Genomic DNA, 23746 nt, shown 5'->3' with positions numbered 1-23746 from the left:
GTATTCAGTTCAGCAACTGCAGCTACTCTGTCAATCAACATACATATATATATTTATATATATATATATATATATATATATATATATATAAATATATATAATATGTTATATAATAACATATATATATAAAATAACATATATATGTTATTTTATATATATATATGTAAAATGTTACCATAAAGACTTTTAATTTGATAGATTAACAGGTTTATATGTATAATAACATATATATATATATATATGTTATTATATATGTTATTATATATATAATAACATATATATATGTTATTATATATAAATATGTTATTATAAATATATATATATATAAAATGTTACCATAAAGACTTTTAATTTGATAGATTAACAGGTGTATTATATATATATATATATATATATATATATATATATATATTATTATATAACATATATAACATATATATGTTATTATATATATAATAACATATATATGTGTTATTATAAACATATATATAAAATGTTACCATAAAGACTTTTAATTTGATAGATTAACAGGTTTATTATATTTATATATATATATATATATATATATATAACATATATATGTTATTATATGAATATAAAATAACATATATAGTATATAACATATATATATGTTAATATATATATATATATATATATATAATAATAAACCTGATAGTCTATCAAATTAAAAGTCTTTATGGTAACATTTTTTAACATATAACTTCAGTAACATTAATCCTTATTGAAATCAATACCCTTAAGTGGTATTTCTACTTTTATTTTGAGTAAATACTTCTTCCACCACTCTCATCATATTTATATTATGTGTACATTTATTTCAAATAAAGAGGAATAAAGTTCCTGTCTTATATTCCTTTGTGCACTTCTTTACAAATTATGTCTATGTATACATGTGTATATATTTTTACATTATTAAAAAGTTATCTTTTTCAATGAATTCTTAAACTGATCCTTAAAGATTATTATCTTTAAGGATCAGTTTAAGAGTTCAAACATTCACATTAATTAGAAAAGATCGTTTATTATTTGAGCTCTCTGTGCTTCTGTTAACTAAAGTCTTCCAGTATGAAGCTACTGTACAATAATTAAAGTTGTTGTGAATTAATCTGAACACAAAGGACACAATAATAAAGACAAAAGAGTCCATTTACTTTTATAAACTTAATGTTTATTCATATATACATGAATATATTAATCTATAACCAAGAAAGGAGAGAATGTACAATGCAAAACAAAATCTCTATATACAAATCAATAAATAAACAAAGACATAATCGAGGACAGGTTTGTATTCTACACAGGTTTTTGTGTTCTTGGGGGAAAAGTAGGAAAACAAAGAAGAGACTGCAGTTAGAAAAAGTTCTGAAATTCTTTTTGTTAAAATGGAAAATGGCACCCGAGCACAGTTCAGGGGAACAAAACAAAAACAAGAAATAAAAATAAAAAAAACACACACACACACACACACGCACACACGCACGCACACACACACACCACCACGCCAGCTGGTTTCCAGTATGTTTTTTTTTCTTCTTCTTGTAAACGCAGCCTTTTTGTTCAAACTCGCACAGAATCAGGTCACAAAAAAAAGGTACGTCATTGTCAACACGGGCTACGACCACGACGACACACAAACCGGTCCAACATCAACCTCATCAGCACAGAAACGCTCGCGGGGTTAATTCATTTAATCACTTAAAGGTCCACTTGTGTGCACACACTTATAGTAGAGATGGAGCTGCTGCAGAGACGCGTTACTGTGTTCACCTGTGAGAACGAGGAATCACTGGAAGAGACATCGTTGTTTTAATTAAAGGCCTGATGATGTGAATGTTTTTGTTCCAACCAAACAGAGAAGGAGCTGATGCTGCGTTCAAGGTGTGTTTGGAAAAGTGACCAGTTTGTTTTAGGACATTACTGACCCTTTAAAAAAAAAAAATAAACTATATAATTTTAAGATTTATGTCTTCAGAAGAAAGTCTGAAAGTACTGAGTGACAAACTAGTTCGTTTTGGGCTTTTCATGGGAGTTGTTGATAATATAACAAATATAGAATATTTTTCAGGAATCTGTAAACAATTAAAACTTGACTGTTTCAGTGTGAACAGAAGTGTAATAGTAACTTGCAGTCATCCTGTTTAACTCTCTTGTATATGCTTTTTACTAATGTAGAATGTTCTTAACTATTGTACATGAAAACACATTTATATTTGTTTGAATGTGGATTAATGTACATCGTCCCTTTTCAAATGAAAATTAAATTAAATTAAATTAAATTTGCTGCAGTGCTTCTCCATAGTCTATAATCAATTTGTGATCAAGTAGGAGATACCAAAACACTTTTTTACAGACGACATGGTGAATTGAAGGTCCTGTTGTAAAAACAAGTTGCTAATATATCACTGAAATAAAGCTTTACATTGTTTGTAACACTTTTAATGTTTGTGTCATTGCTCTGTTGGGTTTTCACCATAATTAAAGTGTTTTTCATCCCTGAAACTTGGCCAAAAATAAAACAAATATATCTCAAAGTCTGGTGTAAAATGTTGAGCAGCAGTGGGAGGAAATATATTACGTAATAGTCAACAGGTTATTTAATTTTAACAATGTTCTTACAGACCATAAACTGTTCTTAGAAAACTAATGACACTGTTGACCACTTTATTAACAATGTTTCATGACTAAAATGCTGCTAATAAAGTTACTGAGTTTCTTTGTTTCCTTCATATAATTACAACCAGAAATTTGCAGTGACATTTGTTGTCAGTGAACGCACCTCAGCTGTAGAGTTTGGTTGGAATAAAAACCTGCTTGATGGTTAAAAGTTGCTGGTTTTGACGGCAGAGACGCTCCAGTTTTTTTATAATATTTGCTAATTTGGCAGCTGTTTGATCCTGAAAGACATCAAAGAAGAACATTAAAACATGAAAAATAGTTTCTACAACAGCTTCATCTGCAGCTCCGGACAAACACCTTTGCTTCAAGTTTCTTGGACGCCAGTCTAATTCTCCACAGGGAAACGGGTCCGGACATCGTAGTGTTCTCACCCCTCTTTTGTTTTCCAGAAAAATGCGACAACAGTAAACATACAAACTTGTTTTTTTGTTTTTTCTCTCACTGTGAAAGGCAAAGATCTGTTAAAAGCGAACCCTTTTTCTCTTTTTCCTGGTTATTTTTGGCACATGGAGGGTCAAGCCTGTCGCCTTCGCTGCTCGCCAACAACATGAGCGAATGGGCGGTTGTATGTTCACTACGACACCATTAAGAGGGAGCGAGACGTTTTTTTTTTCTTTCTATTTTTAGTTCACAGTGCTCGACATGACGCGCCAATCAACAGGCAGAGAGGGGCAGAGTGAAAGGGTCAAAGGTCACAGTGATCAACAGCGAAGGATTTCACGCCACAGTGGCACGAACAACATCCACGACAGCCGGACGACGTGCCTCCTGCTGCTCGCCACCATATTGCTTTCGCAGGTTTCTTTTTTTGGGATGGGGGGGTCATTCATTTGATCGTTAAGAGAATTATGAACTTCATGCAGGTGAAAAAAATAACAAAAAAGGCAATACATGGTCGCAGTGCAATCCAGGCGAACGTAGTATCGTAGTATGTCGGTGATATGATGAACAACTCAGGAAGAATCCAACCTCAGATATTCAAAGTGTTTTTGGTGAACCCACTTTCCCCTTAATCAGTCATTTCCTACATTTCCCAGGATGCTATGCAACATGTTTATGTGCAATAACTATCTTATAAACTACAGTTGTAACCGAGAGTTACTTTCAGGGCCAAAGAGCATTGGATTACAAGGTGAAAAATAAGGTCACGTTCACAACTAGCACATCCACTGTGTAGTATTTCCCCCACTGTGTGTGTGTGTGTGTGTGTGTGTGTGTGTGTGGAAGCCGGTCCTGCTGGATGCTATCAGAGTTCAGGCTAACGTTAGAGGTTCTGTGCTGCTCTCTATTGGATTCGGGAAAGTTTACACTCCTGCAACTGCAGCCAGTGTTACCAAAGATAGCATTACGTTTGTCAGACATGTTGGTTCGTCCTCATCTTTAAAGTGAAAAGATGGATATGCATTTCATTACATTTTTCCTCATCATACTTATAATACTAGGACCAATAACTGAATACAAGCTGTTTATCTATTCCCATGTCTTTTGCATGGATCATCAACAGGTGAGGATGTTGACTTTTTGCCTTAAGCTTTAAGCTGCATTCACACCAGATCAGGCGTTGCAGCGATTCGGCGTAAGGTTATGCGGCGGTGTGGGAGACTCACTTTAATGACCCTCTGACTGCGATGTATTAACGTCTTTTGTTCCATCATGGCTGGGCTGTACAGCTCCGGATCGCCGGTTACGTGACTAACTTCCGAGTTGCATTTCTCCAAAAGTTGATTTTATTTCTACTTTTTTGCCGCAGGCTGATGTGTTTTTTTTGGCACCCAAACACACTACCCCCATTCAAGTGAATGGGATAACGTGCATTTTCGCCGCAACGTCTGATCGGGTGTGAATGCAGCGTTAAACATGATATTGTGTATGAAGCATAAGTGCGTATTTAAGAGCCATTTTACAGGGTTCTCGTTTTAAAACAAGTTAACAGTTAGCTTATGTTAGCACGCTACGGCTGACAAAATCTGTTAGCGACAGTTGTTATTTCAGACGGCAAAATCTACGGCCGCCGGCTGGAAATGAGAAGCTGCTTTTGTCTACTTTTGGGATTCATTGGTTCAGAAATAACTTTGAATTTTGAGGGTAAAACTGCCACCTTCGTTGTCATTGTAAACTGCATATGTGCTAACGGGGTTGGGACTAAACTAACGGGCAATAAGACAGATAATTAGTGAGTGTTGTGTGCAAACAGAGAGGAACTGTGTAGAATCTATAAGAGAAGCCCTTTAAAAATGACTGTTGTATCCGTGGGAATTAAAGAAATATGCACCCTAAAAATGGAAAGTACATCACCAAAAACTGCTTTTTTTAAAACAGTGATAAAAGGTTTTTCAGGTTGGATTTTTCCTTTTCAAAGAAACAGATCATGGACAGCAGATAAAGAAGAGAGAGAACAGTTTGTTTCCTCGTGTGCAGTTCTGGCAGCATCACCGTCGTTCATCTGGGCTCCTACGCGCTGTGTTTTCACGGCCTGATTTAAGGAGCTTTTCTGTATTTGACAACCTCTCCAGATCTGGAAATCATCAAAAAATCTATTCCACACTTCCTGTTAAGAGAGAGCAGCGAGCCCAGAGAGGAACGACTCTGCTGTCATCACCGGCACGTAAACCACACAGCCGACGCTGCGAGAGAAAAACGTCCTGCAGGATAAATCAGCAGGACTCGTCGGCTGCGACTGCAACACACAAGCCCGTCATGGCACATTTGGAAAGCGGTTACTGATGGATATGAAGGAGGATCCGCCATGTTGGAAGACCCACTAAAACACAGTCCATCTCTTCTACCCGTGTAATAGTAGGGTTAAACCAAAACATCAGTTTGCTGTTGCAGAAAATGTTGACTATTGTTATTTTGGTGATAAAAATCCTCACTGACAGAAAGAAACCTGAGAATCTGATAGAATATCTTATTTTATGTATATTTATTTTTTATAAATTCTTTCATAAATTGCCTTTTGTATCCCAAAGTTTCTCTGCTGCAGTATTTCAGGAACACAACATATTATCCTGAAATAAAATTAATTTAATTTGATTTAATTTAATTTATTGTTGTTTTAGCTTTTAGTTTTAGGGTCAAAATGTTTTTCAGAGGATTTTTCCAAAGATTAAACATTTAATGAAATGAATATTTAAACTTTTTTAATCATATTACATTTTTTTTTTATGAAAATCTATTTTTTTTAAAGGTTTCACCCTGGTGTATAGAAGCCCATTTATGCCAGAAAAAGAAAAAAATAGGAATGATACTAATAATCAATAATGATAACATACTCATGGGTAGAGCTAAAATAATTAGTTGATTAATTTATTTAATTAATTTAATTTATATCTCATAATTAAGTATTTTTTTTATTTATTTTTTGCCTGTTTGTTTTTCTTTTCCTGGCAGGAATGGGCTTCCATATGGTAGACTGAAATATTAAACATGATTTTACAAGTATTTCTTTTTTTTATCATTTTATTTTTGCCTGTTTGTTATTCATGTCATGGCAGAAATGGGCTTCCATATAATAGACTGTTTGAAAGATTAAACATGATTTTTCAAGTATTTTTTATTATTATTATTATTTTATTTTTGCCTGTTTGTTTGTCTTTCCCTGGCAGAAATGGGTTTCCATATATATATAGTAGACTGTTTGAAAGATTGAACATAATCTTCTGAAAACAGCAATCATGAACTCACTCAGCGGGTAAGAAGAGACGTTTCTGTCGTCTTCCAACATGGCGGCCGGCGGTCAGAAAGAAGAGAAAGCAGTGAAGCGATAGCGGATAATTAGCAGCACCATATCAGAGCAGAGAGATGCAAAAAAAAAAAAAAATGTACAAAGCAAAATGAAAAAAAATATGTTGATATCAAGTCTATTAACAAAATCTCATGGTCCGTTTCAAAAAGAATATACTGCACAGTCGGTGTTAATTGATATATACACTCAGTTTGTTCTGTTTTCAGCTCACTTGTTCTTCCCTTAGTGTCCCGGTCAAGTGCGATCGAAGGACGGCCACCTCCTTCCCGGTGTAGTGGTTACGATTCATTAATAACAAAGAAAAGATGTGATTCATGGCGGTGCCCAACTCGAGTTTCAGTTTCCATTTCAGACTACTTGACCTTTTTTTTTTTTTTTTTTGTTCGTAACATGGCAGCGTTCAGAAGTTAAAAGAGTTCCCTCCACGTCGGCGTCGCTGGTGTTAAAAAGCTGAAACGAGTCCCAGCGTCCACAGAGCGGAGAGAGGTCAGTGCTGCAGTCCCAGAAACACTGTCGACATCAGGAAACCCCCGGCGAGGCGGGGGGCGTGGGCGGGGCCAGACGGTAAAGGCGGCGGTACACTCACAAGAAAAGTTTCCCTGAAAAAATAGAAACACATTCGAAACACCCAGCTGTTGCGCACATCTGCTGCTGCGGCGGCTTCGTATTGTTCGTGTTATGTACACTCCGGGAGGCCAGGAGGGGGGCGTGCATGAATCTGAAGTACGGGGGATCAAGGCTGCCGACGGACTTTAAAAAATGTTTTATCGAAGGTGCAAAGAGGCTCGAACAAAAAATCTTTTAAGAGCTGACGAGTTAAGATGTAAACAGTTGTAAACAAAAAGTTATGGTCCAGGAAATGAAATGGATCCGCTTCTCCACAAGTCGCGACTGAGTTCGACTGGTTCAGCCACCGAGCAGCGAGCAGCGGCGCCCGACACCGACGCAGCTAAACGTGTCCTTTTCGGTTGTCTGGACATTTTTTCCGCGTCACACTCGGCCTTTTTAAAGTCCTCGGAGGGTCCTGATGACGCGACAGCTGTTCCTGCTAAGTGCTAAGGTGCTCCTCTGCTTTCTGCTAATCCACAGAAAGGTTGGTCGTTTATCGCGTCTCCTCGTCTCGGCGTCTTTGTCCAAACTCAGACACCTCAGGTTAGTTTGCCTCAAACACACCCGAACAACAAATGTTTCTCCCCTGAGGAGTGACAGACCAGAGAGGGTTAAAGAGGGGGGGTCGGAGGGGAGGCAGGAAGTGGTTTTCTCCTCAGAAAATCCCTTTAGCGATTTTCAGTCCCTTCTGTTTCATGCGAGGCAGCGTGGAACTAGCCACGTTCTTGGCCCGCATCGGCCGCGCCAGGCCGCGCTTCTTCAGCACAAAGTCGTAGTTGGCAGTGGAGTTCATGGCGTAGAAAACGTTGGCGTTGTCCGGGATCCGAAGCTCTGCAGGATGAGACGAGAGAGAAGAAGAAGAAACAACACACAGTCAGTCTGAAGTATATATCTTTAGTGATGGGAAGAAATTAATTAATGAATCTAAAGAATAAGAACATAATGATTTATTCTTCCCTGATACGTACGGAGACCCCACAGTCACAAAACATTATTCTGTTTAATCCACAGAATAAAATCATAATAAAATGATTACATGTTAATCTTTGGGGGCCAAAATTGAGATTTGAGAATCTTGAACCCAACGACATGCTGTAGCTATATTAGATACAGATGCTATATTTATATTTTAATTCATCCATTGCTGAGCATATGCTTGTATTTTCTTTCCCTCTTTCCACTGGGCTCTGAGTATATACAGAACTAGAAATACATAAACAGCAACGAGGCTCAGAAATGTCTTAAAAAATACAACTACAGATGACTACAGTTATTTTCAAATGTAATTTATTAAGACGTTTCCGTCTTCTAATGGTCTGCAGACCTTCAGTCAGATCTTTGTTGAGACACACAAGTCAGAACCTTTCTTAGTGTTTTTAGTTTCTACCTTTGTCCTCAGTGATTTTCTGCATCAGCTCGTACTCGTCGGTCTTCTCTCGCTCCAGGTTGTGTTTGATCATCGCCTTCCGGATGACGGCCGGAGTCTTGTCCTGACTCGTCACCTGAATCAAAGGGACCAACGTCAAACACTCGTATCCCTGTCACTGTAATCTACACAAAAACAAGGTCTGAGTTTCCAAAGTGATAAAATGTCAGACATAAAAATTATATTTCCTTCCTGCTGTTTAACATCGTTTCCCTGAATCAGAAAAGTTTAAAAGTCTTAAAAACTCTGACCTTCACCGCAGTAAAATACATTCAGTTATATTCCTGTAAAAGCACCCAGTTTAACAAATATCTGACTTTTCTGCTTAAAATAAAGTGAACTCTTTCTTTCACTCTTCTTCTTCATATTTCAGAAATTAAACTTGTTTTTTTAATTCTGTGTTAAAAAGAGACTCTAAGACATAAAATGCTGAAGGAATTAAAATATAGGGATAAAATATAACATATATAGGTGGTAGACAGGTGTACTGTAATTACAAAGTGGATAAACTGAATGTAAACAGGAATGTAGTAGATGTATATGCGTAATGAGAAGTAATAAATATACATATAGAGATGTTAACAGATGGTAAACAGTAGTAAAAGTATATAAAGGTAAAGTGACATCTAGTTTTTGCTATTATTCTTTATTATATTCAGCAGATTGTGATTATTTTATGCTCATTGAATCATCTTGTAAAACAGAGAGTCGTTGTTAAGTGAACTCACCAGGATACTCTTGTACATGTTGCCGTTCTCCACGTCCAGGCTGACCCTGATGATGCAGCAGTCATCCACCTGCTGGTTGTACAGCGGCAGCGACAGAGTCGAGTAGTTGGACACCGCCGACACCGAGCGCTTGTGCGAGCGCCCGGCGGACAGCGGCGTGGAGGAGGAGACGGAGGAGGACGAGGCGCTGCTGGAGCCCGAGGCCGAGCCGGAGCTGGAGCCCGTCCCGGAGGTATCCAGAGACGACAGAGACGTGCACTCCCAGAACTGAACGGGAGAGCAAAGAAGAGGCGGTGAGGACATCTTCATCTTCATCTGTTAGCGTTTGGATTAAAGGACCAACATTATACTTCAACATCAGGTTACTTAAAGTCATAAAGAGTGCTGCTCTGTGTCACAAACTGGGGCTGTGGAGTTTAAAAGATGTTGGTGTTAACCAGGTCTAATGAACAGCTGTGAGATTGAGTTGCATTATGGGAAATGTAGGATACAGTGGTTTTCAAGCTTGACTCATTCTAGGGACTAACACTGAATTCACACCGGGCAGCAGCGAAGTGGAGCTCGCCGCAATAATTACATTTTCCTGCAGCCGGGAGGCGCGTTCATGTGTTTCAGGCTTTGGCCACATTTAAGCTTAAAGTTAAACTTTTCCCAACTTTTAGTTTGACCGCACTTCGCCGCAGAATCAAACGATCGCAGCTCGCCGCAGGCCGCACTTCGCTGCTGCTCTGGTGTGAATTTGGCGCAAAAGTGAGAAATAAAGATATCTTGGCCTCTGCTACTACTAATTCTTTTCTTTATTTAATCTCTCTCTCCGAGCTTTATGGAAGTAAAACATTAATCAGCTGACCCTTTAACAGATGAATAATTTAGGATGTAAAATTTCACAGTACCCAAATGTGATGTCTCCTAATTACTGGTTTTGTCGGATCAACAGTCCAGAACTATGTTATTAAACAGAAAAAACAACAAAGGACGACATTGGAGAAGCTGGAACCAAATAATGTTTCATATTTTTGCTTATAATTGGTGTATTCGAGGCTCTAAGATGAAGGAGATCAGGAGATCACCAGTGTTATCTGGATTCATCCTTCAATCCTCCAATCTTTATGCCAATCCATCCATCCAGTAATTATTGAGATATTTAACTTTGGACTCAGACAGTGTATATAATTATAGTTAAAACATCATTAATATGTTGTAATATCTATAAACACGCCTGATCAAGTTTAAGGATAAAAATATGAATAAAAAAGTGAAACTTGTTACCGTTGACGTTGTATCTGCTGCCGGAGCTTCTCGTCCCAAAGCAGAGACGGTGAGTTTCACTGAAGGAGTCGACGTCTGCAGAGAGAGAGAGAGTAGGAGAAAGAGAGAGAGAGAGAGAGAGAGAGAAAGAAAGAGAGAGAGAGAGAGAGAGAGAGAGAGAGAGAGAGAGAGAGAGTATTGTAGTATAGTTGTATTTATTTTATGCAAAAATCTTAATTTTTAGAGTAACTAAAGCTGTCAGATAAATGTAGTGGAGTAGAAGTAGAAATTGGCATGAAAAGAAAATACTCAAGTAAAGTACAAGTACCTCATATTTGTACTTAAGCACAGTACTTGAGTAAATGTACTCAGTTACTTTCCACCAGTGGAAAATCATCTTCTACTGGATTCATGTTTTTCTCTGTCTCGTCCTCGTTGCTCACCTTTCTCTCGTGTCCCTCCGGAGAGTCGGACAGGAAGCTGGCGTTCACGTCCTCCAGGTCTGAACCGCTGGAGCTGACAGAGGTGACGCTGAGAGCGTCGCCGCTGTCACCCCCGCCCCCGCCCCCCCGCCCCCCGCCCCCACCCCCGCCCCCACTGCCTTGGTACGGTCTGTAGTGCGAGTGGTCGAAGGACTTGGAATGAGAGCCCGGGGCGCTGCTGCAGCCGGCCTCCGTCAGCTGCCGGCTGGACACGAAATGATAACAAGAGGAAGAGTTTTAAACAATCATGATACCAGAGCATAATGTGGCTGTTGTAACACATGTGGACACAGTTTAAGTATTATAATAATAATAATAACAACCGCCCTCCCTCTCAATGCCATCACTTACTCGCTCCAGCGCTTCATGATCCCTCCGTTCTTCTTGGCTCTGAGCGTGTTGCTGGCCGACTCCGACAGAGGCTCGATCTCACAGGACAGGTTGTAGCTGCAGGAACAGGAAGTGATGACAACGTTATGTTATGAGACCAGGGCGATCTTGTATTTGTACCCTTGTTACAGCTGCATTTTGTCATTTATCCTGATACCAGCTGCATATTTTTACCAAACAAAGAGACGGACTAACCTCTCTGCCTCGCTGAGCTTCTCCACGCCGGCGAACCACTCCCTGAAGTGGCTGTCCTGAGTGAAACTGTAGTTGTTGGAGGCCAACTGGAGCAGTTTGATCTGAGCGATCACCTCAAACTCCTGCAGGTAGAGAGCACAGCAGGAAAAGCATTAATAATAATAAAAAAAAATCAGATTTGTTTTCATCTGTTTGTCTGTTCTGAGCTGGAAGCCACTTTGCTATGTTTATGTTTTTCAGATCATTACAACCAAACACAAAAATGTATCTCACCTTTCTTCTCTTCTCGAAGTTGATTAGACCACCCTGAAAAAAAGAGATTAAAAAACATGAGAAAGTGATGGTAAAACTAATAAAAACAGCCAAAGAGGCAGTGAAAAACAATACGTATGACAGTGAAACGCCATGTCAGGTATCTGACCTCGGTGTAATCCTTCATGGCAGTGTCCATCATCACCAGGTCGGTCAGGAACGTCCCCAGGTAAGGAATCGTTCCCTGCATCACTCCCTGTTCACAGAGGACAGACGGACAGACGGACCATCAGATCAGGTAAAAAACAACTTCTTAATGTAGAGTTACTTAAAAAGAAAAAACGCTCTCTTCAGGGTAGGATTAGTAAAGTTAGAGAGGCACAGATATAAATCAGATATAATCTGATTAGGTCATTTATCCTAACCTAACGGCTAAATATTTTTAAGTAACATAACTTGTTATGTAAAAATGCAGCTTTTTTGTTAAAAAAAAAATAGTGATAGTAAAAGTAATAATAGATAATTAGAAAATAATAATAAATAATAAAAAATAAATAATACAAAAAATGCAAAAAATAAAATAAAATAAAATAATACTACTAATAAAAATAAGTAAAAGTAAAGATAAAAATGAATAGATAAATATGTAGGGTTGATGCAGATTTAAAACCTTGTCCTGTTTATGTTCAGATGATGAATATAATTCAGAGGACGGAGGACAGAGGAGACAAGGAGACATGAACTAGAGAAATGAGAAGAGTGGAGTCTCTTTCTGCTGGACAAACTGCAGAGACTTTACTGGCCACTAGATGAGGCTGCTGCAGCTCGTTGTTCAGTGTTGGAGGCAGCAGGATGAGAGTGAGTATAACAATGTGAAGCAGGAGAGTATTTTAGAGTAGAAGAAGAGTAGAGGAGGATCTTATTCCCCGCTGCGGTTTTAGTTGTGTGGACTCACCAGGTCTCTCTGCTGCTGGTGTCTCCTCTGAGCTCGTTTGGGGTTGATTTCCAAAGTGGCGAACTTGGAGGTTCCCTCCTGCAGAATAACAACAGTACAGTATGTCTACGTTAAATATACAAAGAAATAAACTACAAATCCTGTTGCACATTTCACCTACAGGACTTTATTACCCGCTAGCAACCCAAACATGTCTGAATGAGAACATCAATAAAGAAGCAACAGCATGTGTTTCCTGTCAGCTGATACAACCATGAATGTTTATATGAACTGTAGAGCAGCTGCAAAACACTTCAGGCTTTTCAACAATGTTTAATTTAACTGTGAAATATATCTCTGGTGTGTCACAGGGCAGCACAACTTGAATTAAAGTGAATAAACTCCAGCGCATCGCCTCATTTAAAGCTCATTTATATACTGATATTTATGATGTTTCAGGTCGAGTAAACCAAAACACTGTAAATAAATAAACCTAGTTTAAAAAAGACAAGAGATCCCTCTCCCTCCTTTAATCTGTAGCTAGTTTAGTGAGTTTTGGCACACTTTTTAACCTGCCTAAGCATTAAACTGAAATATATTATTATAAGTAGTATTTATGGCCTTTAAACGTGCATGAAACAATCATTACAGTCATTAAAAGCATTAAAATGAACATGAATGTGACCATGCATTCTCATGCTGAACGTTTTCTCCTTGCTGCTAAATTTCAGAGACCAAAAGTGGGGTAAAATCCACCTCCCGGTCACATTCCTCAGGGTGACGTAACGCTCGGAGGCCTCCTGTAACTCGAGCTGACCGAGTCAAGTGAACGCAGGGTGGCCCGAGCAGATAGAGCAAGACGGATGAGATGCCCCGAGGTGTTCTTTTACACGGGCGTCAGATCAGCGCCGTTATCTACACCTGCCAAAGGTTTCCTCCTAATCTTGACGTCAGCGGGGGTTCCCTGAGAGGAACCCGGGGTGTTCACTCACTGTTACATCACAAAACTACTATAAATATATATATATATATAGTAGTAATACTCTGCATATTTCTTAATGTCAACAAACCTACATTTTTAGGTTGTAGCGGGCTCAGTTTTAAAGTTAGAGTGAAGATACTGGCATCATATGAAACTAGTAAACCTGATGAATCCATCGGTACCAACCATGTCATACTAGCTTGTCGTGTAGGAGGTTAAATAACGCTCCAAACTTACGCTACATTTTGGAGAGGAAAAACTGTCATGGCCATTTTCAAAGGGGTCCCTTGACCTCTGACCTCCAGATCAGTGAATGTAAATGGGTTCTATGGGTACCCACGAATCTCCCCTTTACAGACATGCCCACTTTATGATAATCACATGCAGTTTGGGTCAAGTCATAGTCAAGTCAGCACACTGACACACTGACACACTGACAGCTGTTGTTGCCTGTTGGGCTGCAGTTTGCCATGTTATGATTGGAGCATACTGTTTTATGCTAAATGCAGTACCTGTGAGGGTTTCTGGACAATATCTGTCATTGTTTTGTGTTGTTAAATGATTTCCAATAATAAATATATACATACATTTGCATAAAGCAGCATATTTGTCCACTCCCATGTTGATAAGAGGATTAAATACCTAACAAATCTCCCTTTAAGGTACATTTAGAACAGATAAAAAATGTGTGATTAATTTGCGATTAATTGCGATTAACTATTTTAATTAATTGAAAGCCCTACTATTAATGGAAACTGTAACTCCTATTACTATTCGTTGTCTTACTTCTATTTGGGGGATGATCATGCTCTTAGTTTGGGAACTAGAGCTCCAATTATTTGAGGGCTTTGGGGATGTAAACAGGAAGTATAATATTGCCTCAACTTGACCTTTAACTTTTAGCTTATATTTCTTTACATTTTGGCAAATTGGCACATTAAAAGAATGCTGAATTAGCTATTAGCAGCTCCTGTTTGCAGTGTACCTATGGATGTTCAGACCACTATCACTGGATTACTCTATTGTTGAGGAAAACTTAAAAACGTGATGAAGTTCTGCCGTTATAAGAAGCACCTTTTTTCTATGATTTCTAAGCCAACGTTTGTGGAGGTTTATTTGGTTTGACATCTGGGATAATGGTATCATTTGAAAGTGTAAATCACACTGAACATAAAAATATGTGCATCATGTCTGTGTGTTCAGATATGACTGAGTTATGATTCTGAGAAGAAGTTAGAATTTCAACAACAATTGTGGCCATCAAGCCTGCTTCATATATTTGTTGGTTTTGTTGGTGTTGAAATTTCACTCGTTACGACACCAGCAGAATACGGAACGTGTGTTCAGTCGTGTTCCTCATCTCCGGCTGTCCTTGAACTGAGTAGGTGTCGACGCCTCTCTGCATTAAAACTCCATGAATCAGATAAATGATGACAGCCGTCTGTCAGCTGCACGGAGCCGTACCACAGGACATCATGAGTAATATATAGTACAATAATAAGATATGGTACGTGATGTTCTCCCTCTGCAGGATGTTCCTCTGCAGCTGTTATGAAACAGACGTCAGGAAGTCCACCGACGGACAGGTCACCGAGCCATACATCCTGCTGCTATCAAGACCTTATATAACGCACACAGATTGATTGATTGGTTGGTCTGTTTAGTTTTTACTTCTCCTCGTCTCTGTGATGTTATTCTGTTTTCTGCAGCTCCTCTATCTCATCATGCAGTCATCATTAGTAGTATTATGTTATGTTTACTGTAAGACTGTTAGAGCTCTGATCACTGAACTACAGGTTTCTTGCAAGTCTACTAGTGCTGCACCGTATACTGATACTAGAAAAGTATTGCAATACTCTGCCATTAATAACAGTACAATAGCCAGTTTTATTAGTACCGATAAATAAAGAATTTGTGTTTTAATAACAGACGTATTTATGAGTTGGGTCCATGTGTGCAGCGGGCCGTGTGTGTGTGTGTGTGCAGCGAGAGCAGCGTCGCTCTACTTCCACTCGCTTTAGGCATAGTGGCCGTGTTGTTCTCTCATATGCACGCTGCAAATACAGGTGCTTTTGCTGTCTATTACTTTTCCTGATGAGAATTTTGCCGTTTTGCCAGCAGCAGCTCGTACGGTGCCGGAGCCAAATCTGAAAGCTCAGATCTAAAAAACAATACTCAAAATTTGAATGTTTTATTTGTATATAGTTATTAGTAGACCAGCAGAGATCATTTTAAAATCTTAAAGTTGCATGTGAGTGAAACTGGTTTTTATTACCTCCATTTACTACACAAGGAAGAAATTACATTTTTACGAGTTTTGACAAGCTACAACATGTTTGATATTTTTCATATTTAAAGTCCCTATTAAAGAGGACGTGTGTGCTGTTGAGAAGCGGTGACCCACCTTCACCAGCAGCTCTCGGCTGAGAGAGTAGTTGTTGTCGTCTGAGAAGATCTCGGACAGCTCGCGGAAGGTGCGGAAACTCTCCCTACGAACAGAAACGGAGGTAAGAAAGAGCACGAACAACGAACAAACGAAGACCCCCAAACGTACCCTCCGCCGTCAACAATATTCAATCTGTGCAGATATATGACAGAGAAACGTACCGTGACACTTCCTCCCATGTCCTCTTCAGGCGGTGGATGGCGTTGCACTGCAGGGCGGAGAGGATGGCTCGCAACGAGGAGAAGTTCTTCAGGATCCGACACTCCTGAACGCAACGGGAACAATCACCCGGTCAGAAACAGATACAACAACACCGAGCTTTAACTTTAAAGGAACAGTGTGAAGCATTTAATATAATATAATAAATCTAAAACAGTGCAAATAAACTCACCCGAGCCACGTCGATCCACCTCTCCAGCAGCCGGGCTCTCTGGTTGGGCTTCAGCGTGGGGTTGCTCAGGCAGGTGGTGATGACACAGTTGGTGACGGAGTTGAACTGGGCCACGGTGGCTCTGATGGTGGGAGCCAGGTGCTCCTTCCCCTTCTTGTCCCGCTGAGACCAGATCCCCCCCAGGCAGTGGTAGGGCACCACCTTCTTAAACAGATCCTGGACAGAGACACATGTGGCATATTAACAACACAGCATGAATACGATGATTACATTCTTTACTTTAAGGACCAAACATGTACTTTTGAATATGTGGTTTCATGCAGAGGCTGTTTTTAAAAGGTAATTTCACACAATTTACTCGTCATAAGGAGGATAAATCAGCATGTGACGACAGTTGTTTGAGTTGAAATAATGAAATGAAGATGAATAACGTCTTCTGTGAGGCTTTGGAAAGGATTTTAAAAGATGTGGACAAAGGGGGATGCTCACAAAATGATGCTATTATGGGAGCTGAAGAATCTCAAACTGGAGGTGAAGATATCTTTCTCTCTGTTGCATCGATTTTTAGCAATTTGTTTTTACTCTGCCTCCCCCGACTTTATGGATATACCTCTCTGAAAACTCTCCTTTGTGGTTTGCGGTCGTTTTCTGTATTAAAAAATGTAGTTTAAAAAGGCTGTTTGTCTGACTCTAAAAGAATCAGATGACTGGGCATCGTTTAACACCAAAGCTTCTTTAAATGCACTAAAAGGGAGTTTTTAAAACAAATAATTGTGAACAAAAAAAATATAATTAATATTCACTGTGAAGGATTCGCAATCTCAAGTCTCTGCAGACAGATTTTTATAAGGTACTGAAATGCCCTAAAACCACTGAGATGTGCAGAATGTGTGATTTGAGGTTAACGGGCTAAAACATGCAAAAAGCTTCGGCCCTTTTTATTGCAGCAAAACTGTTGTTTTAAAAACCTGTTTTCATCAGTTTATTGTTCCTGTAAAGCCTGAAACAAATTTAATTTATTATCAAAATGTTCCAGATACATTTTTGTTGTTTGACTAATTAATCAATTCACTAATCGTATCAGCTCTATGTAGAAACTATTTTGATAATCAATGAATCATTTTAGTATTTTTTTTTAAAAGCAAAAATGCTAAAGCGTCTCTGATGTGCTGCTTCTCCTTGTCTAATGTCTGAACAGATTATATTTGTGTTTAAAACGGCTGGTCGGACAAAAAAAAGACATCTGAAGGTGAAATTCTGGGCGTTTCTTCATTGTTTTTGAACATTTTATGGACTAAACAATAAACCGATTAATCAAAAGATATAATTGGCAGATTAATTGATAATAAAAAATAGTTGCAGAACCTAAAAAAAACTGTCTGGGAAACTCTAAAGAGTGACTTTGGAAGAGAACAGAGGTTGAAGGAGACATCTGTTGATAAGGGAAACATCCTCACCGCGTCCATGAGCGTGAACTGCTCCGCCACCATGATGGGGTCAAACGACAGGAAGCTGAAAGCAGGAAGCTCGTCCTCGAAGCCACTCTCTTCCTGCGTAGCGAAAGGGCAGCCGATGTGTTCCCCTGAAGAGATTAAATCAAAAACATCACAACGCTGCCTCAACCTGAGCTCAACATGAACACAGCTCCTGCACTTCTGCTGTTTCTCATCCTTCCTGTGACCTTCTCGCTTGTTTGGTGCTCAATCTCTCGTGTGTTGACAGCGACTGACATCGAGTCCTTATCACTTGTACAACCAAACTGTTCTTTACAGAGACATGCGAACTGACATTGTGTCTACGGCTGCAGGAAATGTGGAGCTGTACATGAGAGGACAAACTGTTTGTACTTTGCACAAGATTCATTTACAATCAAAAAAATAATCCAGTATGTCTCCCCTGACCCCATTTTCCTGGAGTCCCTGCCCTGCTGTTGTCCCTCTCCTGTCCTGCCTTCATACCATCAGGATCAGGCTCACACTGATGTCGGCGGTGGAAGTGGGCCAGCAAGTTGCGGGCGCGGCGCTCCAGGTCCGAGCCGGGGAAGTGGTGGTGAAGGTAGGACATGAGCTGGTGAAGACAGTCGTAGGTCGGAGGACTCCAGAAGTCCTCGGAGTACTGGTCCAGCCATGCGCCCAGGATGGACGAAACGGTGCTGCAAAACACAAACACACAATAACATGAACACAACAGCTACCCATAACCCCTGATTTCAAAGAGATGTGCTAACACTGCTAACATGAGGTTGAATTAACTCCTGTAACGGTCTGTTTTAGTAAAACTGAAGCAGTAAAAGAGTTTCTTTCTGAGAAGTTCATGAGCTGTGTTTAATCAAACTCCTGCAGCAACAGTCTGACAGGTGTCTAGCAGAAAGAAATAATCTGCTACAGCTTCAGTCTCTGTTGGTATCCCTTCAAAGGAGTGGGAGGAGAGGGAGGAGTGGGAGGAGAGGGAGGAGTGGGGCCGAGGCTCGGCGCTGTGAAAGCACTCAGTGATTAATGTTGGCAGCTCGGCGCTGAAGGTCGCAGCAGCAGCAGCAGACTCACTTTCTCAGCTCCGTGCAGTCGTCCTGGGAGATTCGGTGTGCCGTGGCTACAGGGACGTTCTGCAGCTTGGCATACCTAAAACACAAACACAAGTTTCAAGTTTAGTCTCGTTCAATGACGTTAATGAACAAGACATTTCAATTCTTCATACACCGGACTTGAAATAAAGAGAACCAGGTGTGCACAGTTCGGATATTTTCTTGATGTTCTGCTTTAACTCATCCTGTGAGAAACGGCGTTGCTTTCTGTAAATGTCAGATATCTCATTTGGGAACGGCACACGTTCATACTTAAACTTAATTTTCTAACTTAACCCTTCTGTAACAGCTTTATCAGCCAACTCATTTTTAGAAATGCCAAAATAAAAGCTGAAGATCCTCCTGACTATCATTATCTCTTTTATGTCAAAAGCTAAAATCTACCAGTTTGGATGACAGCTGGAGTCAGTGAGCTTGTTTTCTAAACTTTATTGAACAAAACGTATTCCCATTTAACATGTATAGTAAGAATTGTGTTAAAATCAAATCAAAGCTGATGTATGGAATACAATTTAAAAAAGTTGACATTTGTAAATAGACAAATTTAATCAAAAAATCGTAAAATACATTAAGATGTTTTTGAGACAGCTTTAAATTGTAATTAAATTATAGAAAATAACATAAAATTTGACCAAATATCAGCACTAAAATTACAAGAAAAAGAGAAGCACGAGTGAGTCGGCTTGCTGAGAATAGTTAATTACAGATAACATCAACGACTTTCTCTTTTACGGTTTCTCTGTGAAGGTTTATTATGTCTTTTTAAATTGTTCTTTGCTTGTTTCTTGTGCTGCTGTGTTTTCAGGGGACGAAAGATCTCACCTTTTCTTTTAATTTACTTTTATAAGTACCAGATCATATATTGTAATAGGATAGAGAAAATACACATACAATAGATAACAGCAAAATGGACATTGCGCCCAAAATGGAAAATGTTGATGAAGCATGTCTCTCTGTTTTCATCATATCACAACTGTTTTAGCCAAATCGGCTATAAATTAATCAAATCACTTATTTATCACTCCATTTTTCAATTAATTTTTTTAAGAACCACTGGTGCACAGACAGGTGTGTCATCTGCCATCACTGTACCTGTTGAGCAGGAGATCCAGCACCTGCCTGGTGGAGGCGAAGGAGCGGTAGGTGCAGAGGAAGATGGTGACGTAGGTGGAGTCTTTGCCCCTGAACGCCGACACCATGTACTCCACCAGCCTCTCCAGCGTGCCGGCCTTGATGGTCCGCACCTTGCAGGTCTCGTAGAGGCTCAGTGCCGAGTCCGTATCCACGCCGAGCCATCGCTGCCCCTTACTGGCCGACTGGTGAAGCTGCACCTTCCTCAACGTGATGGTGAAGATGGCGTCCTCCTCGGCCTCCTCGCCGATCTCCTGCGTCGAGCTCTGCGAGACAAGAGGAGATGCAAAATAAGACATTTTACTTAATTATTCTTTGAGTTACATCCTTAAATTGTGTGCTGGATTTTTCCACGTTGGAACGAGCTCTTCAAATATCTGCAGATTAGAGGGCGGAGAAGACAGAGGAAAAGATGACCCCGTTACCATGCGGAACGCCGAGTTAAAAATGACATTTTGGGACGATACCCTTTAATTATGACCATCTGTGTGACCCGGCTCTCTTCTCTTTGGTCCGTGAGTCATACCCGGTGAATCATGTGCGTGGCCGTGCACAAACAAACAATAGCTTGTTACTAAACAGAGCTTACTGGATAACTGGCACTACAATACAAGCTGCAGCCTGTATAAACCCAAACAGGGAATTAACACAAGCCGCTTGTTGCATGAATGAGAGCTCTGTGGGCTGTTTGCATGTCACCGGTGCTGCATCTTGTTCTTGTTTTTTCTCCTGAACATGAAAAAAACTCACAGAGACGGTTTCATTCATCCTCACCGCTGTCAACAACACGTCATGTGTGAAACCTGCTGAAAGTTACACAACATGAAACTAATCAACAGGTCACTAAACTTTAAAGCTAAATAAGCTGAGTGACTTCTGACAGATTAAGAGTGAAACTAAATCTTTCCTGATCCTGATACTTTAACAGACGGAGCTCTGGAGGAGAGCTGAAACAATTAGCTGATCAACAGATCATTAATCTAGAGTTGCAACCATTTCATAATCGATTAAACAGTCTAAATTCTCTGATTCAAAGACCACAATGAACTCTGAAAACAAACATCAAGTGTCTGTGAACACGAGACCGAAACCCACAGCATCGACTGGGAACGGGTCAAAGTCTTCGATACTGGGATATTGACCTTAAAGGCCTCGGTCCAAACCATACAGTACTATGTTTTTAGTACTGGTAGTAATTGAATTTGTTAAACTCTTCATTATTTTCTGAGAGAATTTGTTGTATTATGTGATAAATATAATAAAACTTACTTCACTTAAAGGGACTGTTTGTAATTTCTTACACTTATAAATCAATCCGGGTCGGTGTCCCATGCGCGCTCGCGTGTAGCTACGCTGTTCAGACTCAGACTCCAACACAAACTACACGGAAGCACCAAAACCTCTTGGTTGTATCTAGTGAAGCCCGTCTGTTAAACAGTGTTGGCCGCAGCTTTGGTCTCCAGGGCCGGAGTCTCTGATGTACTCTGCTCCTCTGCCTGCCTGCCTTCACTCACACACCGCGTTCGTTCTCGCTCTTTCGCTCCACTCTCACGTACATGTGCGCACACTCCACACTGCAGAAGAGTTAGTTTAGCTCTGAGAATATCTAGTGAATGTTCAGCGGACGTTTGTGCAGAAATAAATGCTGCAGCTCCTCCAGACCAACAGAGGTTTCCCGTGTCTTGTGAAGTGACGGCGCTCCGAGAAACGAGAAACTCCGGTGTCTCCCCTGTTCCCTCCGGCCGCGGTCGGGAGTCTGAGGCTGGAAAAGTCAACACTAGGATCAGCATCGATTCATGGAGAGACCTTCGTCTGGTCAGCTAACATTACTGCCAAGCAGCTGAAATATAGAGTGATATTGAGGTTTTAGCTGACGTGTGTCTCCTCACTGTGTTGAGCGATGCTCGTTCATGTCTATGTAGAGCGAGCACAAGCGCGAGCAACAGGACGCTGACTTTGGTTGACTTAACGGCCACAGGTGAAGCTGTTAACAAGACATTTCTGATTCTTACAAACAGTCCCTTTAAACTGATATTAATTTTTTAGATGTCTAAAACACGTCTGTTTCTCCAAACTCCATCTACTGTAGGTAATAAACTGACTATGGAGAAGCACCTCATACAACTCCTCTGAGAAACACCCGAACTCTCCCTTTACCTGATACTACTAAAGGCAAAATAGTTAATACTCCAAAAGACTAAAGACGCCTGCTATCACTCAAGGATTACAAAATCCTTTCTTACAACTCAGTAGCGCATCTTTCAAAACAAAGAACAGTTTATGACACTACAGCGTGTGCTTACAATCAGCAGTCTGTAGAACTGTTGGAAGATAAACCTCGACAGTGTGAGCTGAGCAGCGAGGCTGTTGAACACATCTAACTCCAAACAGCAGAGCTACAGTTGGTGTGAATCACTAAAGCCGAGGCCTCGACTGGAGGAATGTGCATGTAATCTGTCACGGCCCCTTGTAGTGCATCCTGGGAGCGTGAGTCATCAGACTCCATCTCCAGGGCTCAGTGTGATTCCCCGTGCTTCGCTGCCTACTGTTTTTTTTTTTAGGTCAGGGATCTATTCGGTAACATCTCAGTCAACGCCAAGTTGCTCTGTTGTGTCCGTGTTGCCATGGAGACGAGCTCAAAGTGAGGACGGCTGTGAATTTTGGAAAAAGTGATACAGTATCTTCGAGCTCTGTCTGCTACTGTTCTCGTATTTAAGGTTCATCGTTTTTGACGTGATTAATACAGAATTTAAATCTAAAGTTTATGATCGTTAACATTTGAGTAAAAGGGAAATATAAAATTAGCAGAGCCGGAAAATAAATCAGAATACCAGGTAGCAGAAAAATGCATGTTTGAATACATTTTCTCCAAAATGCCACGCTGGTTTTGGACTATCTTGCCTTCCTCAGGGTTCTACAGTATCTGAGGTGGTTGTTCCTGGTTTTCTTTATATAAAATCCATCTATTGGTTGGAAAATTTAGGACAAAGACAGTTAAAGGTCCCATATCGTGCTCATTTTCAGGTTCATACTTGTATTTTGTGTTTTTAATAGAACATGTTTACATACTTTAATGTTAAAAAAACACATTATTTGCCTGGTACTGTCTGCCTGAATATACCTGTATTCACCCTCTGTCTGAAACACTCCGTTTTAGTGCATTGCAACGGAATTGCATTGCTAGGCAACAGCTTGGGTCCATGTTTACTTCCTGTCAGCTGATGTTATTTACATACACTGCAAAAGGAAATAAACTGGGACACATTTAGAATGTTTACATTTAAAACCGTGTAATGATCTAAATATTGTATATTTGTGACATCACAAATGGACAGAAATCCTAACGGCTTGTTTCAAACGCACAGTTTCTGAATACGGGCTGTGTGTATTTCTCCGTATATTGAGCGTTTCGATAGTTATACAGTATTTATAAAGCACTTAAACCTGTTTCATAATGTGAAAGACCTGAAAATCACACGTTTTACAATATGGGACCTTTAAACCCATTC

At 39.8% G+C, this 23746-nt stretch overlaps 1 protein-coding gene across 9 annotated transcripts in view; it reads right to left on the bottom strand.

Moving 5' to 3' along the window:
- Positions 1 to 7427: 7427 nt before the first annotated feature.
- Positions 7428 to 23746, bottom strand: part of si:ch211-251j10.3 (uncharacterized protein LOC799483 homolog) — a 66049-nt gene continuing 49730 nt past the window's right edge. For 4 of the 9 annotated variants that reach the window (XM_037779072.1, XM_037779067.1, XM_037779065.1 and 1 more), the window contains exons 2-19: positions 20199 to 20503; positions 19069 to 19143; positions 18427 to 18677; positions 17983 to 18107; positions 16526 to 16741; positions 16296 to 16399; positions 16093 to 16177; positions 12728 to 12805; positions 11942 to 12028; positions 11794 to 11826; positions 11521 to 11642; positions 11287 to 11382; positions 10897 to 11140; positions 10475 to 10549; positions 10099 to 10149; positions 9206 to 9520; positions 8439 to 8553; positions 7428 to 7882 (exon numbers count right to left, since the gene is read on the bottom strand). In XM_037779072.1, the coding sequence (XP_037635000.1) occupies positions 7707 to 7882; positions 8439 to 8553; positions 9206 to 9520; positions 10099 to 10149; positions 10475 to 10549; positions 10897 to 11140; positions 11287 to 11382; positions 11521 to 11642; positions 11794 to 11826; positions 11942 to 12028; positions 12728 to 12805; positions 16093 to 16177; positions 16296 to 16399; positions 16526 to 16741; positions 17983 to 18107; positions 18427 to 18677; positions 19069 to 19143; positions 20199 to 20503 (2553 nt within the window). In that variant the 3' untranslated portion in view covers positions 7428 to 7706. The remainder of the gene's footprint in view (positions 7883 to 8438; positions 8554 to 9205; positions 9521 to 10098; positions 10150 to 10474; positions 10550 to 10896; positions 11141 to 11286; positions 11383 to 11520; positions 11643 to 11793; positions 11827 to 11941; positions 12029 to 12727; positions 12806 to 16092; positions 16178 to 16295; positions 16400 to 16525; positions 16742 to 17982; positions 18108 to 18426; positions 18678 to 19068; positions 19144 to 20198; positions 20504 to 23746) is intronic. The other 5 variants (XM_037779066.1, XM_037779070.1, XM_037779068.1 and 2 more) reach the window with 5 other exon arrangements.

Source organism: Sebastes umbrosus, chromosome 8, assembly GCF_015220745.1.
Source record: "Sebastes umbrosus isolate fSebUmb1 chromosome 8, fSebUmb1.pri, whole genome shotgun sequence".
NCBI lineage: Eukaryota > Metazoa > Chordata > Actinopteri > Perciformes > Sebastidae > Sebastes > Sebastes umbrosus.
This window is presented reverse-complemented; position numbering and strand designations above follow the sequence as displayed.